At 40.4% G+C, this 16,755-nt stretch overlaps 1 protein-coding gene across 1 annotated transcript in view; it reads left to right on the top strand.

The window, feature by feature from the left end:
- The window catches only part of LOC129360484 (ribosome biogenesis protein SPATA5-like), a 110,108-nt gene that overhangs the window by 8,230 nt on the left and 85,123 nt on the right, over positions 1-16,755 (top strand). Inside the window, exon 10 of the mRNA XM_055030751.1 lies at positions 12,849-13,003. Within this exon, the coding sequence (XP_054886726.1) occupies positions 12,849-13,003 (155 nt within the window). The remainder of the gene's footprint in view (positions 1-12,848; positions 13,004-16,755) is intronic.

Below are 16,755 nucleotides of genomic sequence, written 5' to 3'. Positions count from 1 at the left end.
TGGAACCCCAAAATCAATTGAGGCCACAAAAGAAAGACAGCCTCCTGAAATTTGATAAATAAGTCTAAAATAATAAAATAAATAATAGTTTTGATCTCTGCCCCTAGTTTAACTGAGCAGGGTCAAAATGATTCTTGTTTTCACAAACAGATGTGTGAGAGTCAGATAACTGACGCTTGCTATTAAATGTCTCTTCGTTTATGTTCCTCATCTAACTCGCAGATTTGCTGCCTTGTTGTTTACAACTGGTTTTCCTCAATGGTTCAGCCAACTAGCCAACAAATTAGTACGGAAAAAACAGTCAGTTTATGAGTTTTCACTTCATCTTCTCTTGTTGTCCTGATCTCACTCCTTGAAGAAATTTGAAGGAACTCCAATTAGTTTTGAATTATTTATTTCCTATTTGGTTTTTAATGGTTTGATGAGATGTTTTCTTGGCATTCGTTTTCCCCCGAAGCCTTTTTGAGCACCCGGGTTAGCCAACATTTGATTGTTTTTTTATTTTGTATAGAGGAAGTTGGGACTTTATGTGGTGTTGTGCTCCCAGTTAGAGGAACCACTGAAACCACTAGTTATTGTGAAATTCCTGTGCCCCCTCACCCCTACTGCCACAGAGTACCCCACCTCACATCCCCAGGACGAATGTAGTGGCCTGGGCTCGATTGTGTGACTGCATGCTTATTTGTTTTTCTGTGGATGTGTCTGTGTGTGACCCCATATTGGCTCTTGGGTGGTCCCACCGCCTTCGGTCGTGGCATATTGCCTTTCCAGCCGGGGAGGGAGCTGGGTCTGCTGCTCGGAAGCACTCTGGCTGAGAGTGTGATTTACTATCCGCAGAGGGCCAGACGTGACTGGCAGTGTTTTCTGCAGAAACCTCTTCACCTCCCAGGGGAAACAACAAACTCCCCCAACCCAATCCGCTCGCTTCCTCCCAATGCATCCAAAACCAAATCACTTAGAGAAACACAGAGCCCTTCAGGAATCATGTGAAAGTCAGAAAGTGCTTTCTGTTTTCTGTCAGCTCATAGAAATAAATGTCCAGTTGGATAACATTTGAAACAAATTTATTTTGCAGATGAAACTGAATCAAGATGGTCAAGCGTTTGTAAAGAGGTACAGATGTCACGATGACCTGATGTTTAAGGCAGTAGTACTTTAGGGCACCATTCATGGTTCCATCTGTACCATGCTGAAAAGTGCCAATAATGGAAACTTAATGAACTCCATTATATGCTGATAAGTCTGTGTGATAAATCTATGAAGACTGAATGTGAAACAATTAATCGGGTTAATCGTGAATAATTGATGATTTCAATAATTTTTAACTAATGAAGCAGTTGACTAATCATTAACTGGTGTATTCAGACTCAAAAAAAGGCCATTTACTAATAGAACACTGAGGTCAAAGCCAAAGCTGTACAAAAAGAAATACAAGCACTGTCCCTTAAGACATATGCTTTACTATTTGCAGTTGTTATATGTTGTACTAGTTAAGATGCAAACATAACAAGTCTCACACACATAAAATGACTGGGATAATTCAGAAAAAAATATTTTGGGGTTTGTAGACAAATCATATAAATAATGTACTATTTGCTGCTCTGTTTTGTCACTTAACTCAGTCCTGCAGCTGGTTGTGTAGTCTGTTTACTCACATCACTAGCCTGCAGTCAGCTGCTTAACAGTCATTTTATCATACTGGTTTCCTTCATAAATGTGTTGGCTGGTTGCTAAGTAAGCACACCAGGCTGTCTTGGTGTTTTGCAACTGAAAATGTTTCAAATCACCCGAGTTTATCTTCTTGTAAGGAATGGGAAAATGTAGTAGCTTTTTCACTTCCATTTGACAGTTTAGGGCAACTAATAGGGGAGGGGCAGTGCTGCACCATACACACACATGGTCACATAGTTCCTAGGGGTTCGTCTTTGCGCATGCATTGGATATTTAGGATTGTCCTGTTAAAACCATCATATGTGAAGATTAAAAGTAAATTCACCAAGTTTCCATCGTAAGCATGTATTCCTTGTGTCTGAATCAACTTGCACAGGTGGTGCCAGTTCATGCTTTCCCTGGCAAAAACAAAAGTCAGAGTCTGAAAAACAAGCAGTTGTTTCCTTCTGCTTCTCAGGTAACAATGAGCTGTGGGGGGGGAAGCATTTGGTGCGACACAGCACTTCCTGAAAAATAAGACGCGGGGACATATCACAGTGACTCCGACATGCACGGGTCACGCAGAAGATCCTTACATCGCACAGCTGCAGAGAGGCACCCTGCCATACACACACCCGTTGCTCTATATTTAATGCATACGAGACGCACATTTGAGTTTAGGTTTCACATCCTGCTTTTGAGACAATACCAGCCTGCTTTTAGATCAGAGAGTAAGAACCTTCAGTTCAGGTGCTCCAATCTGAGGAAAGTCAAGGGGAAGGATGGCAAGGCCAAGTAATTGTATGTTTTTTCTCTGTGTTCGTGTCTTTTTTGTGTGTGTGTGTGCACAAGAGTGGATGGAAATCTTGATGTCATCAGGGAAGTTTTTGTTTGTCCACTCAGCCCCAGGAACAACGTCTTGACGACAGATGTGTTATATAACCAATCCTGAACTGTCGCGGATCTCAGATTGACGAGCCTGGAACGTAACGTGAGACAACAGGCAATTCTGTTTCACCAAAGTCACCTAAAATCCCTTTGAAGCCTCTGCTGGAGGAGCAATTTGTTTGGAAAAGCAGTGCTTTTACTTTTCTGCATTAACTGAGAGAATTCAGGTTGGATTCCTTCATCCCTGAATAATGGAAATATTTTTTAAACCAGAAGAAAAAAAAATACAGCAAAAGAGGGAACCACCTCAGGATTATGAAGCCAAGTTTAAGTGTGTAGTGGCATGAAAAGCTATAATAAGTGCACAGAGATATAACTAGGACAGAAGTTACAACTGTAACTTTTCTAGTATTTAATCTTCTAAACACCACATAATTCAGAAGGTTTCTCTCTGGGAATATGACTAGGAAAATTATCTGCCATTGAGATCCATATTGGAAAGGGTTTATGATTTTTTTTTTCATATTCCTGTTAGTGTTTGTTTTATACACAAATACATGCACAGTTTGTGTATTTTCCAAGATTTTCCTTCTTATTTGATTACCTAGTATTTAGTACAGTATTTCTTTCTGGTGTTGTAAATTTGCCTTCATTTCTTATTTCTTTTCTTTTATCAGAACTAGATTGGCAATGAGTGAAGATGTGCTAACGTCTAAAGAACTTGGAAAAACCTTCAGAACGACGAAGAACTAATAATCAAAAATTCAATATCTTGCAGAATTGCTTCCCACTTCAGTTCTCCTATTTGCTCTAAACGAGGACCTCCAGTGGCCAGATCCAGTATTACAACACTCCGTCTCCTTTTTTATTTTTTTTTTATTTTATTTTTTTATTCATAGTTTCATGATTCAGAAACAAACTAATATTACCATGGACTTGGTTTACAGTCCTAATCGATTCAGGTAAATATGTCTGGATTCAAATTTAAATTTATCAGATCCTATCAATTGGTAATGTTGAACAAACACATTCCTTTCATAATGTTCTCTCTGGATCTGTGTCTGAAGGAGGAAGGTGGTTTTCATCATAGTTTCATGCAGGCTGACATATTTATGTACACATTCAGACGTTGTTCTGCACTGTGTTAGTCACAGCACAAAAATCCAATGAGAGCACAGCAGTAACTATTTATAAAAGTATCTCTGGCTGCGTGCATGTTCTATCTGATGTAGCACATTGACATTTCTTGTGGCTGATGTCTGACGTGTGTCATTACGCACTCTCTTATGGATCAGGCTGACAGAGATGGAGCTATTTTTAAAATCCTTTATTTTATTTCTCATTGTTTGAAAATTTTAACTCAATTGTTTCATGAGGAATGAACATATAGAAAACATGCATTTTGAGTTGGTTCTTGAAAATTTTGTTCATATATATATATATATATATATATATATATATATATATATATATATATATATAATATATAAAAAAAAAAATTCCCTTCTCACCCACCGCGGGTGGTTCTTATCCTCTGAGCTCGGGTCCTCTACCAGAGGCCTGGGAGCTTGAGGGTTCTGCGCAGTATCTTGGCTGTGCCAAGGACTGCACATTTCTGGACTGAGATGTCTGATGTTGTTCCTGGGATCTGTTGTAGCCACTGCTCCAGTTTGGGGGTTACTGCCCCGAGGGCCCCGATGACCACAGGTACCACTGTGGTCTTCACCTTCCAGGCCCTCTCCAGTTCTTCCCTGAGGCCCTGGTATTTCTCTAGTTTCTCGTGCTCCTTTTTCCTGATGTTGCAATCACTTGGTATTGCTACATCTACCACAACGGCTTTCCTCTGATGTTTATCCACTACGACAATGTCTGGTTGGTTCGCCATTACCATTTTGTCTGTCTGGATCTGGAAGTCCCACAGGATCTTAGCTCTGGTGTTCTCCACCACCTTTGGGGGTGTTTCCCACTTTGATCTCGGGGTTTCCAGTCCATATTCTGCACAGATGTTTTCTGTACACTATGCCTGCCACTTGGTTATGTCGCTCCATGTACGCTTTCCCTGCCAGTATCTTGCACCCTGCTGTGATGTGCTGGACTGTCTCAGGGGCCTCCTTGCACAACCTACACCTTGGGTCTTGTCTGGTGTGGTAGATCTGGGCCTCTATTGCTCTGGTGTTTAGGGCCTGTTCCTGGGCTGCCAGGATGAGGGCCTCTGTGCTGTCCTTGAGTCCAGCTTTTTCCAGCCATTGGTAGGATTTACTGATATCAGCCACTTGGGTTATTTGCTGGTGGTACATCCCATGTAGGGGTTTGTCCTCCCATGATGGTATCTCTGGCACCTCAACCTCCGTTCCCTGTTGTCTGAGACATTCACTGAGCACATTGTCTGTTGAGGCTTTGTCCCTGATGTATTTATGGATCTTAGTTGTTTCGTCCTGGACAGTGGTTCTCACACTCACTAGTCCTCTGCCTCCTTCCTTGCGGCTCGTGTACAGTCTCAGGGTGCTGGATTTGGGATGGAACCCTCCATGCATTGTTAGTAGCTTTCTGGTCTTAATATCTGTGGCTTTTATCTCCTCCTTTGGCCAGCTAATTATTCCAGCAGGGTATCTGATTACTGGCAAGGCATAGCTGTTTATCGCACGGATTTTGTTCTTGCCATTGAGCTGGCTTCTCAGGACTTGCCTTATTCGTTGGAGGTATTTAGCTGTGGCTCCTTTCCTTGTGGCCTCATCGAGGTTACCATTTGCTTGTGGTATACCTAGGTACTTGTAACTGTCCTCTATGTCTGCTATTGTTCCTTGTGGGAGTGAGACTCCTTCTGTGCGGATCACCTTCCCCTCTTTTGTGATCAGCCGACCACACTTCTCTAGTCCGAATGACATCCCAATGTCAGTGCTGTAGATCCTGGTGGTGTGGATCAGTGAGTCGATGTCTCGCTCACACTTGGCGTACAGCTTGATGTCATCCATGTAGAGTAGGTGACTGATATTGGCCCCATTTTTGAGTCTGTATCCGTAGCCAGTCTTGTTGATAACTTGGCTGAGGGGGTTCAGGCCTATGCAGAACAGTAGCGGGGACAGAGCATCTCCTTGGTATATGCCACATTTGATGGACACTTGTGCAAGTGGTTTGCAGTTGGCTTCAAGGGTGGTTTTCCACAGCTTCATCGAGTTTGCAATGAAGGCTCTCAGAGTCCTGTTGATGTTATACATCTCTAAGCATTCAATGATCCAAGTATGCGGCATTGAGTCATAGGCTTTCTTGTAATCAATCCAAGCCATGCACAGGTTGTGTCGGGTTTTGCAGTCTCGGGCAACTGTGCGGTCTACGAGGAGTTGGTGTTTGGCTCCTCTGCTATTTACACCGATACCCTTCTGTGCCGTGCTCATGTGTTTATCCATGTGTTTGCTTATCTGGCCGCTATGATGCCTGACATGAGCTTCCAGGTTGTGGAGAGGCAGGTTATTGGTCGGTAGTTGGGTGGGATTGGACCCTTTGATGGATCCTTCTGGATTAGGATTGTCCGCCCTTCAGTTAACCATTCAGGGTGAGTCCCACTTTGTAGCAGCTGGTTCATTTGGGCTGCCATTCGCTCATGGAGAGCAGTGAGTTTCTTTAGCCAGTAGGCATGGATCATGTCAGGCCCTGGTGCTGTCCAGTTTTTCATACCTGAGACTCTTTCTTGGACATCTGTCACAGTGATGGTTACCGGGGCTTGCTCAGGGAGGTTGCTGTGGTCCTCTCGTAGAGAGATCAGCCACTGTACATTGCTGTTGTGGGACGCCTCCCTTTCCCATATGCCTTTCCAGTATTGTTCAGTCTCCAGCGTTGGTGGGTCTGCTCTGTTGTTTATTACCCTGCCATTGAGAGTACACCTTAGCTGGTTGAGTGGAGACAGCCGGTTAATCCTTCTGGATTCATTCTCCCTTGTGTATCTCTTTAGGCGGCTGGACAAGGCTTGGAGCCTCTGTTTGGCAGTCTCGAGTGCTTCAGGTATGGGCATCTGCCTGTACTTTCTGGGTACTGGTCTTTTCATTGCACCCTTGTGGAGCTCTGACAGTTGGCTCACTTCCCTCCTTGTTACCTTGATTTTAGCCTCTAACCGTCTTTTCCATGGTGGGTATTGGGTCTCATGGTTGCTCTTATAGCCAAGTATCTCAAGGATCACTGATGCTGAGTTGTAGATCAGCTCATTGGTTTCTGTTATGGTGTTGGTAGGGATCGTTCTCAATGCTGCATTCACATTCTCAATGAGACTTTCAGATGGTACTTCACTCAGCCGTTGTAATTGGCGCCGGGAGGCCTGGTTGTCATTTGGGTCATGATTCTCTCTCTCAGGTCAGCAGCTGTCTCGTTCAGCTCTGTTTCGCTCATTGGGGCCGTGTATCCCCTCACTGGGTGGGGACTTGTAGTTAAGTCCCCACAGTCCTGACATCCGGGTTCCTCCCTTTTGCCGTAGCATTTGTGTTGTATCTCGTCAATCTCAAGTTGTGATAGCAGTTGCCGTTTGCGGATGTTGGAACACTGAGCTACTAGTCGTTTAGCGCTTAGTGTTGACTGGGGATGTCGAAGTAACCATTCCTTCCCCAGTCTTTGCATGTAACCTCTCTCACTAGGGTTACTTGAGTAGTAGCATTCCAACAGATCCACATTTTCATCTCTCGCCCATTTACGTCTTGTTCCAGTAGCCCATTTGTCATCAAGGTGCTCTGGTTCCCCAACACCTGACGCAGACCTTGTTTGGCCGGGCGACGTCTGAGCCGGCATGTTATGCAACTTAGTATCTCTCATGGTATGAGGTAGGCAGTAGCTTGAAGGGTCTTGCCTAAGGACCCAGACTGGATTCGAACCCTGCCCTCTCGGGTGATATACTGATGCCTTATGTATTGAGCTATCCAGTCAGCTATATATATATATATATATATATATATATATATATATATATATATATATATATATATAATATATATATTGTTCATTCATATTGTATATTAGAGAAACATATATAAAGGATTTCTCAAAGATGCATGAAAGAAACAAAGCAACACTCTTTGATGAGGGGATAACTTTATAACATGATGTAAAGCTCAAAAAAGTTGATTTTACATAATACTTCCCTTCAAATGCTTTCACAAATAACTACAAATTGACAATTTTGAGGGAAAGTTCTAGGAAAATAAAGCCTTATCCTGACAGTTTATTTCTAAACTGCATCTTCTTTAAATAAAAAATGAAGTTGAGCATGAAGATTTAGAAAACAATAGCCAAAACTTTGTATCATATTGACACATTTCACAAACCTCTGACCCAGATACTAAATCAGAAATGAGCACAGAAACAGATTTCTTCCCCACTCTTACTTCCTGATCATTTCTCTAACAGTTATCCCAACCCACCAGAACCTTACACTGAGCAGCATTTGGTAACGGATTCCTTCAGGTGTTCTTGGAAGCTCTCATGTGGTCTCACAGATTCTGGAGTCTCTCTGGCGTCTCTGTGGAACACAACTGATATTGCTGCTTGTGGGTGACTCATTTCCACAGTCTAAACAGTGCAAATTTTCTGTAGCATGTATGTTGGGGTGCGTTTAGGTTTGACCACATCCGGGCGCAGTGTTTACAAGCCTCTCTAAACAGGGGAAGCCCGTTGCACCTAAACAGGGCCAGTAAAATGTATTCTATGAAAGGATAAACTCAGAGTTTTGAGTTGTGCCCACAGAAAGCCCTTTGACTAAATAATGCCTGTGATTTAGATGGTGATTGTGCAGAAAAGAAATGACTAAAAATCTTACTAAAGCCTCCTTAAAACCAAACTTTGAGGGGTTCAGAGTTTTTACCTAAAACCATTAATCATCCAGGCCAGCAGGCGCAGGAAACGAGGAGTAGAGATTACTCCTCTGTGTCGAAACGAGGGAGAAAAACGGCAGCTGAAATGAGCGCAGTTTTGTGTGTTTGACATAAATTCTCCAGTGGAAGACTAAATGAGCCAAACAGTGCTAAATGCTTGCTGATGTTTACAGCAGCAGCCTTGCCTTATAAAGGACTTTTTCCATCTCGTTTGTCCTTTTAAAGACTCTGCAGGAATTTCAGGACAGGCCACATAAATATCAGTCGGATCAGCATGTGAAGTTTATTTGAGGCGTCTGTTTATAAAACCCGGAAATGTGCTGCTTGTACTTCTTAACCCCTGCACTTACCTTCTACCAAGGCACATCTGTGTGTGTGTGTGTGTGTGTGTGTTTCTGAGGTTATCGGTTTGTAATGCTCATTTTATACTCGTGTTTTTGCGTGTATTTGTTTGTGTGAGTGAATTTGAAGAGCACGTATTATTGCTGTGCTTCAGTCCCGAAAACAGATGTTGGGTATTTTAAATACAGGTGCAGAGAACGCTCCGGAAACTGAGTAATGAAAATGTTCCTGCGGTTTTGTAATAGTGTCATGTCCAAAGTATTTCCATAATTCATTAGAGGGAAGAGTCACTCAGGAACTACAGCTCTGGCCCGAGAGTCTCTCGTTGAAATGTGTGTTCTGCCTTAAGCGCAGAAATATTATTTACTTTTCCAGTGAAACCTAAAACTGCTTTAAATCTTCCTGCCTCTGCTAATAAATGTAGTTTAGATAATGATGGTGAAATGACCTGAGAAGGGAGTTGTAGCCTGGACAGAAGGCACAAACTCACTCTTTGGTATTCGTATCACTGATGCTTTTCACATTTTACAACCACAGATTTTATATTTCAAGGAGTTTATTTATATGTTAGTTGTCACTAGGGCTGGACGACACTACTGAAAAACATATCACAGTATATGTGTTTCAGTCGATATCAATAGATATTGATTTGTTTTTTTTAATTCAAATGTCGGAAGTATTACCAAACTGGTGATATCATATTTTTATGCAATTAAAAGGCACAGTGGCAAAACCAAAGGTAACCAAAGAGTGAGTGAGTTGCTTGGTATCAACTTTATGGAAATTCATTGAAATTATTGAAAATTTTATCAGATAATCTATTGATATTGATCAATTGTCTATCACGATGCATATTGTTGATTTATTGTCCAACCCTTTGACAGAACAACACACTGTATCATTTATTGTGCGTAAAGAAAGTATTTGCCCCTTTAGATGTTTCACCCTTTTATTGTTTTTACAAATTTAATCATGATCAACAAAACTTTGACAAAATAAAATGTAAAAAAGTCTTTAATGTGAAAGTAAAAAGTTATTTTATGAAATGATAATTAAGCATAACTGCTAAAACGAGTGATTGTGTAAATATTCACCCACTTTAAAGTGATCTGTGCTTCCAAACGTTGCAGAGCAGTGGGAGATTCTTACTGGTTTTGTTTAGCAGAGTAAGATTCTCAAACCAGCCAGAGACTTCTCACCAGAGTCACTGGTAAGAATGTCATGTTTTTATTAAAGGATTTTTTCATTCATATTTAACCACTGATGAAGGTGTTGATATGGTTAACATAACATGAAAAGGTTTATAAACAAAAAATCTCTCATCCTCGGGATCCAAGTCTGAGGAGGTACCATGTCGACAATTCATTAATAGTCCCAGCACCACCTAGTGGTTGCAGGAAGCAGGAAGTCTTGTTGATGAGATCATTCAGTCCAAATAAAATTTACAGGATTTGGTTTGCGTACAGGAGGATGTGACCCCCCCCAACCCTACTCCCAGAGGAGAGGATGTAGATTTTTGGGGGAAGATCTGTTTTTGATGCGCATAATTAAGAACATTTCTGTTACATAAAAACACAAATAATAATCTGTTTTCCCTTAGGCAAGCAAACTCTATGAACTCTTCCTACTCATTCTTATAATTTGAGCCTTTGCTGATGTTTTGCAAATGTGCATTCTTGTTCATCTAGGAGGCTCCTTTTCCTTTCATTTCCCACTTGATTACTGCTGAATTTGAAGGATTCCGGAAAGTAAGAGCGCAAGAAAAAGTAAATGGGAACATGAGTCCACATAAGGTTCAGATTAAACTGTGTTGTGTTGCCTCTCTTTGTTTTTTCCTCCTCCCTTCCCATCGGATGTTTTTATAACAAAACCAAATGTGTGCATGGAGTCAGCCAAGACCAGTACGGAGGCAGTGAATCCCTAAAGCAAAATATTAAAAGTTACATCGTTGAATCAGGTTTCCGCCATCCTCCAGGCTTTCAGGCTTGAACCATGTTTATCTTTACGATGGGTCATTTCCCAGTGTTTTCTGTAGAGATTATCTTTGTAAGAGAGTTGCTCAACATTTGTCAGATGTGGTTTTATGTTATGGGGCAGCAATGACATTACCGCTTAAATCAGCGGTCTGGAATATTAGATGATAAAAACAAAGATATCTGTGGTCAGTTGTAAGACTCAGAATTTATAGACAACAAACTTAACATGCACATCCATCTGTTTTTTTTTATTCCTTTGCTTATTGAAGGCTTGGTAAGCCAAAGTTCCTAAGGTGCTTCCAAACCAGACGGGATTTATAGTCCCTCAAGCTAATCCTACAGGGTCTCCTTACTGAAAACCTCCAAAAAGAGTCACTCAGAAAGCAGGCTATCACCTCAATTATCCTCAGTTTTTCTTAGTAGAGGAAGGTCCTCATCTGATCTTTGAGATTCAAACCAGCCACACCATGGACAAAACTCAAGTTTTAAAAAGTCTCTTTAAGTTAATTCAAGGTGACATGAAAAAAAGTCTTAAAATGTGCTTTCTTCTATATTTTACTCTGCCTCGCTTCACCCATGCTGCTCAGACCAGATATCTCTCTTTTCCAACATTTACAGTTTCTGAATGGAGCTAAAATATTTAAGAACACAAAACATATGCAGCTCAATAAGTGCTAAGGAACTGTAAGCAGAGATATGACGTAGAATAGGGACACGGTATGCTTACAGAAAGCAAACCTGCTGTAATAATTGTGCTCCTCTGTCTTTTCTTCCTCTCCCTCTCGCTTAGTCAGACAGGCTCTGGAAAACATAAACAGGATGCAGTCTTGTCTGATCATAAATCCCCTCTCCTCTGCTGCCTGGCCCCTGGTCCTGGACCACGTCCGTTCCCCACCAGCCCTCAACCCTCTGCCTCCCGCAAAGACCCCCACCCGACCTCTCTCCCTTTGCACATTTGCGTGAGCTCTAGGTTCTGACAAATTGTCACCCTGCTTATTGGAGTATATAACACACACCTTGCAGATAGCTGCTGTGTGCAATGTTGTGACACATGTCAGAAAAAAACCTTCTCAATAAAATCATTGTGGGCAAACTAATAATCTCTACTCAAGTCCAGCTTGAAGGAAAAGCAGGAATGGTATTTAATCAATCCTCATTTCCTATCTGACATGAATAACAACTGTGGCTGGTGAAACAAAATGCTTCCTCACAAAAAGATTTTCTTCTTCAAACAAACAAACAAAAAAAGAAAATCAGGGCATTTTTTTTACGAACAAATTGAAATCTTTTCTTGAAGAACAATATTGGTCTTTTAGTGAACATGCTTTTTGTTTTCTATTTATTGTAAATAGGATCACAACTATTTCACTCACCTTACCTGGTTGTTTAAACTTTTATCAATATAGCAAACATTTTGACAGAAAAAGTGACCCAATTCTTTAATTTTCTTTCTAAGGCAAGAAATTCAAAATCAGTCAACCCCCCTAAAATTTTGGAAACCATACAATCACACTTGTATCACCGTTTTAGATTTCAATTCTTGTATGATTTGCAAATCCCTTTCCAACAAAAATAAGTCAACTTATATTTGTCTCACTTCATTTTAATCTATTGTTGACCTGGTTAAATTTCCGTGGCTTATGAGGACTTTCAACTTTTGAAGGTTCTGGCCTATGTTTAAAAAACTTTTGGACACCCTTGGTTTGATGATCAGCCAAAAATTTTAAGAGGCACACAATAGTTGTGGTCTGCTTTTTAGGAAACATTTCTCTCCTTTAGTTTCTTTAAGCAATAACAACATTTAGGACTGGTCAGTAGTGACTGGCCAAAACGAGTGAAGAAGCGCTGACCAACTCTGCTCCAAACACATGGATAAAACTAGTGACACTGTGGCCTTCTCTTGCATTTCAATAACTTTCAGGCATAGGAACAGTATGACGGAGAATTTTGTTTTTTAAACCAACTTGTTAGCATCTCATGTATAGAAGGCTCTAAACCTCAACAGCTGGAGTTGCCTGATCGTAATTCTTTTTTTGTGTGTGTCAGCGTATTTAACGTTAACTAATTTAATGTCAACATTGTTTCATCATAAATAAATTAAGCTGTGAAAAAGAGCTTCATCTCTCAAATCTGCTCTCCTCAGGTCTGCGTGCACTGAGGCGAGCGCTGGGAAATTCCCAGCAGGCATCTGACCAGCAGCTGATGGGGACGGTGACGGTCTCCATGCAGGACCTCCAGTGGGCCATGACCGTAGTGAAGCCCAGTGCAATGAGAGAGGTTGCTATCGACGTTCCCAAGGTACAGAAACCTCCTCCGTCTGTCCTAAAACATGTCCACCAACTTATCCATTGGACCTGGGCAATAAATCGATTTTATTGATTAATTGAATATTTAGGTTTTTGATCATTTAGTTTTTCAACAATGCATTCCTTGAGTTTCCATCGTTCAGAGTAACGTCAGCAGGCTCAGGGCCGCCATCTGGTTTGACAAGCATGTTTTACAGCTTTTATTTATTTGGACTTTAAATTCAGGTCCACTCTATGATGGAATAGTAGGAGCAGGCTGAGATAAAAAAAAATCACATCAATTAGGTCATAATATTATAACAATAACGTCATATTAAAAGAATGAAGCAGTAATTTTATGAGAACTCCAACACAAAAAATTCAAAAGGTTAGTGTTCAGCATCTTGTGAAGTTATGCTTTGGTATTGCTTTTACAAATAAGGAAATCCTTAATCTTTTAAGACATGAGTGTGAGGGTTTAACATGTGAGATGCTTGTACACTGATGCAGCTGATGCGGCAGCCTCTTCCTGCTCCTACTTGGTTTAAATCTTCAGTCTAAATGACACAATTCATCCTGGAAGCTAGTTCTCCTAGCGTTACATTCAGCCTCATGGTGGTTTTGGAAGGAAGCGGGCCAGCTTACATCATCCATTTTTTGGCTCAATGAAAGCACAATCTAAGTCCCGAAAAAGGTAGTCACTTATCACCATTTTTAAAAGTAGCTCACCAAGCAGTGCCTCTCTTCCTAGACTGTTACTCCTCTTTACTCTCCTGACCACTGAATTACCACAAGGTAGAGTGGAAAAGACCCTGTGGCCATTTTACCCTCTGCTCCAATGAAGATGAACGACTTTGTCTTCGCAGATGGAAGAAAAGTGGGCTCAAAAAACATGGGAGGTTAGTGAGGAGGAAGGAGGGGTGAGAGGACAGCAGTGAGACTTCAGGATGTTTTGGAGTTTGCATGTGCAAGACATAAGGGACAGGAAGAAGGCTAACATCATCTTCCACCGGTAATTGAAAGCAGATCTGGTCGCTGACGGTTCCTGCCAGCAGCTAAAAAAAGAGAAAGAGAAGAAGAAACATGCGTCCGATCCCTTCACCTCAGCCCGCCTCCCCTTTTCTTTCTGCACAGAGTGCTGCGCTCTGAGCTCACCCAGAGACATTCAGTCCTTGTGGCTGGTTCCTGGAAACAAGAGAGGAACGAGTTTGGATTCCTTTTTCTTTTTTTGTAATTCGTCTTACACAGCTCAGCTGAAAGACCAGCCACAGAGTCCTGGACTTGATTATATCCACATGAGTGCAAACATTTGTTTCTAATCCACTTTTATATAAGAAACTTCCAGTGGTGCCGGATGAATACATGCCCAGAGTTTCTGTGAAACCGTCTTGGATCACATATCCACACAAGATTTAAAGATTATACTTCACTTTAGATTCTATTTGTATGTAAATATAATAAATTAAGGAGTAATTAGGGTTATTTCTTTCTAAAGACTTTCCCTTTCATTTTAGCATCCATTTTAAGCTTTGACCTTGCTGTCTGGTTTAACTTTATTATATCTGTCTTTTATTATTTCCATACCATTTATCTCCCTATTTCTTTGTTTAGTTTGTTTGGTAAGTTCCAGACTCTGTCCTCTTTTCCCCTTCAAAGGCCTCTTGTAAAGTTTGGAAAACAACTGTAAAAGGTAATAACTGTGTCTGGTGCAAAAAGGAAAACAGCACAGTGGGGTTTGAGTCAAAGCATTTGCTTTGAGTTATAACACTAACTGATTCAACTTATTGTTATTTTCTCAAACGCCTAGACCTTTTTCACATTTCATCACATTACAATTAAAAACGTCAATGTAATTTACATACTTCTGTGTTGGGCACTGTTAACTAAAAAGTTAGCTGCACTGATCCTAAAACATGATTTGCATTAGCTGTGCTAAAGCTTTACACCAACATAGTATTTAGTGGAAGCTAATAGAAGTTATCTTGAGAAAGATTTTAAAAATATCAAACACATTAAGTCTACTAATAGGTCTGAAGTTGTTGAAAGGATCTTTTCCAGTAAAAATTAAAATATACATAAATGTAAAAAGTGTATAGTCAATACAAAGGTGCCAAAGGGATTAAATGCCCAACATTAACATGACATCTTTGATGAGCTGCAAATTTTAACTTTCCCGTCCTTTTTGACTTTAGACTTTTACAAGGTTTTGATTGTTGACAAAGCAAATTATTTCCATGGTTTCAACTCATGCTGTTGATTAATATGCACTAGAAACAGGACATTTGTCAGAAACTTGTTTTGCAACCATAAAATCTAAAGTTTACTGCAACCAACAATGTCTGAAGACCACAGATACATTTTGGATGTTTTTAAAGCAGTAAAAAGTGGATCTTTACAACCCAGCCAACACTAAGCAGATTGAAGCAGCTGCTGACAGGTTCAAACGCTCCACAAGAACTAAGCAAATGACCCTTGAAGGGAGATTATTTTCATAGTGGTTACATTCAACTTTCTTTAATGGTTTTTACTTTTCACAAAAATATATCGTTAGGCTGACTTTTGACAACCTTTAGGCTTCTGTATCAGCGTTGAGTTCTACATTTATTGATTTTTTAAATTTCTTTGTCGTTTGTTCAAAAACACCTACAATTTCATTTAAGGGGAAACTCCAAAATATGAAGTATTTTCCAAAGATAAACAGGAAAGTAGAATATTTTGGATTTGGTTCTTACAGCATTTACTCTGTCAAACATTGTCAACAACATTGAGTTTGATGCTTTATTTTTAACTGAAAACAAGTTACACCTTATACCTCTAGATCCCAAACTAGCCCCCTTTATAAGTTCTGGATCTTTCCTGGGCTCAACCATATTATTTTTATTGCCAGCAACAAGCTGATTTAAATTTATTTAAGTCGGTTGGTTTTCCGTCTCAAATTCAACTTAATTCACGCCAAAGTTAGGTTTTTAAACCTCAGAGCAGAGAACCAACTGTCAGCCACGGTGGCGGTTGCAGTACACTGAGGATTTCTTTAACTCCAAATTTTTGAAAAAGAGAAGAAAATAGGTATATACTGTGACTAATGACGTCATCACTGTATTTCTCAATATTTTTGTCTTCGCAAGATGTTCTCACATTGTGCAGCCCTATAGGTGCACGGATATACATATTTATATATGTATTTATACTTTTCGGTATGATTTTGATTCTGCCTATTTGAGAAAATCCACAATAAAAGCAAAACATAGTACTTGAAGTTTGTTGCAAGACTATTCCACTCTGCAAAATAGTTTAATGTATTATTAAAAACCTGTAATAAATGATTTAATTACAGATTTACTGATAAATGTAACTTTTCTGGAGCTTTAAGTGGAGATTCCCGTATAATTTATCAAAATCAACACATTATATTTCACAGCTATATTCTGTGCTATACTTTTTAAATTTTACTCTAAATTTGATGGTTTAGTCATAACTTCTATCTGTGCAGATCTGATTCCCAAACCTCTCTGCTGAATCCTGCTTCTCTGTACGCTTTTTCCTCTACTCCTGTTTTATTCCATTTTCTCTCTGTCCGGGCTTTTAGATTAGTACTTTTGATTTGCTGGCTTGCGTCTGGTCCATCTCTCCGTCTGTCCCCTCATCCTCCACACCCCGTGTCGTCCGTGCATTTCTTTCCTTCTGGCTCAGAGCTGGCCATAAATCGTTCGGTATTTACAGTATGTGGCCAGATGCCAGGTTTCCATTAGGTGCTTCGCTCCCCGG

Source organism: Poeciliopsis prolifica, unplaced genomic scaffold (genome assembly GCF_027474105.1).
Source record: "Poeciliopsis prolifica strain line A6 unplaced genomic scaffold, Auburn_PproV2 SCAFFOLD006, whole genome shotgun sequence".
Classification (NCBI taxonomy): domain Eukaryota; kingdom Metazoa; phylum Chordata; class Actinopteri; order Cyprinodontiformes; family Poeciliidae; genus Poeciliopsis; species Poeciliopsis prolifica.
The sequence above is the reverse complement of the archived record's forward strand: the minus strand, read 5'-3'. Positions and strand labels throughout refer to the sequence as shown.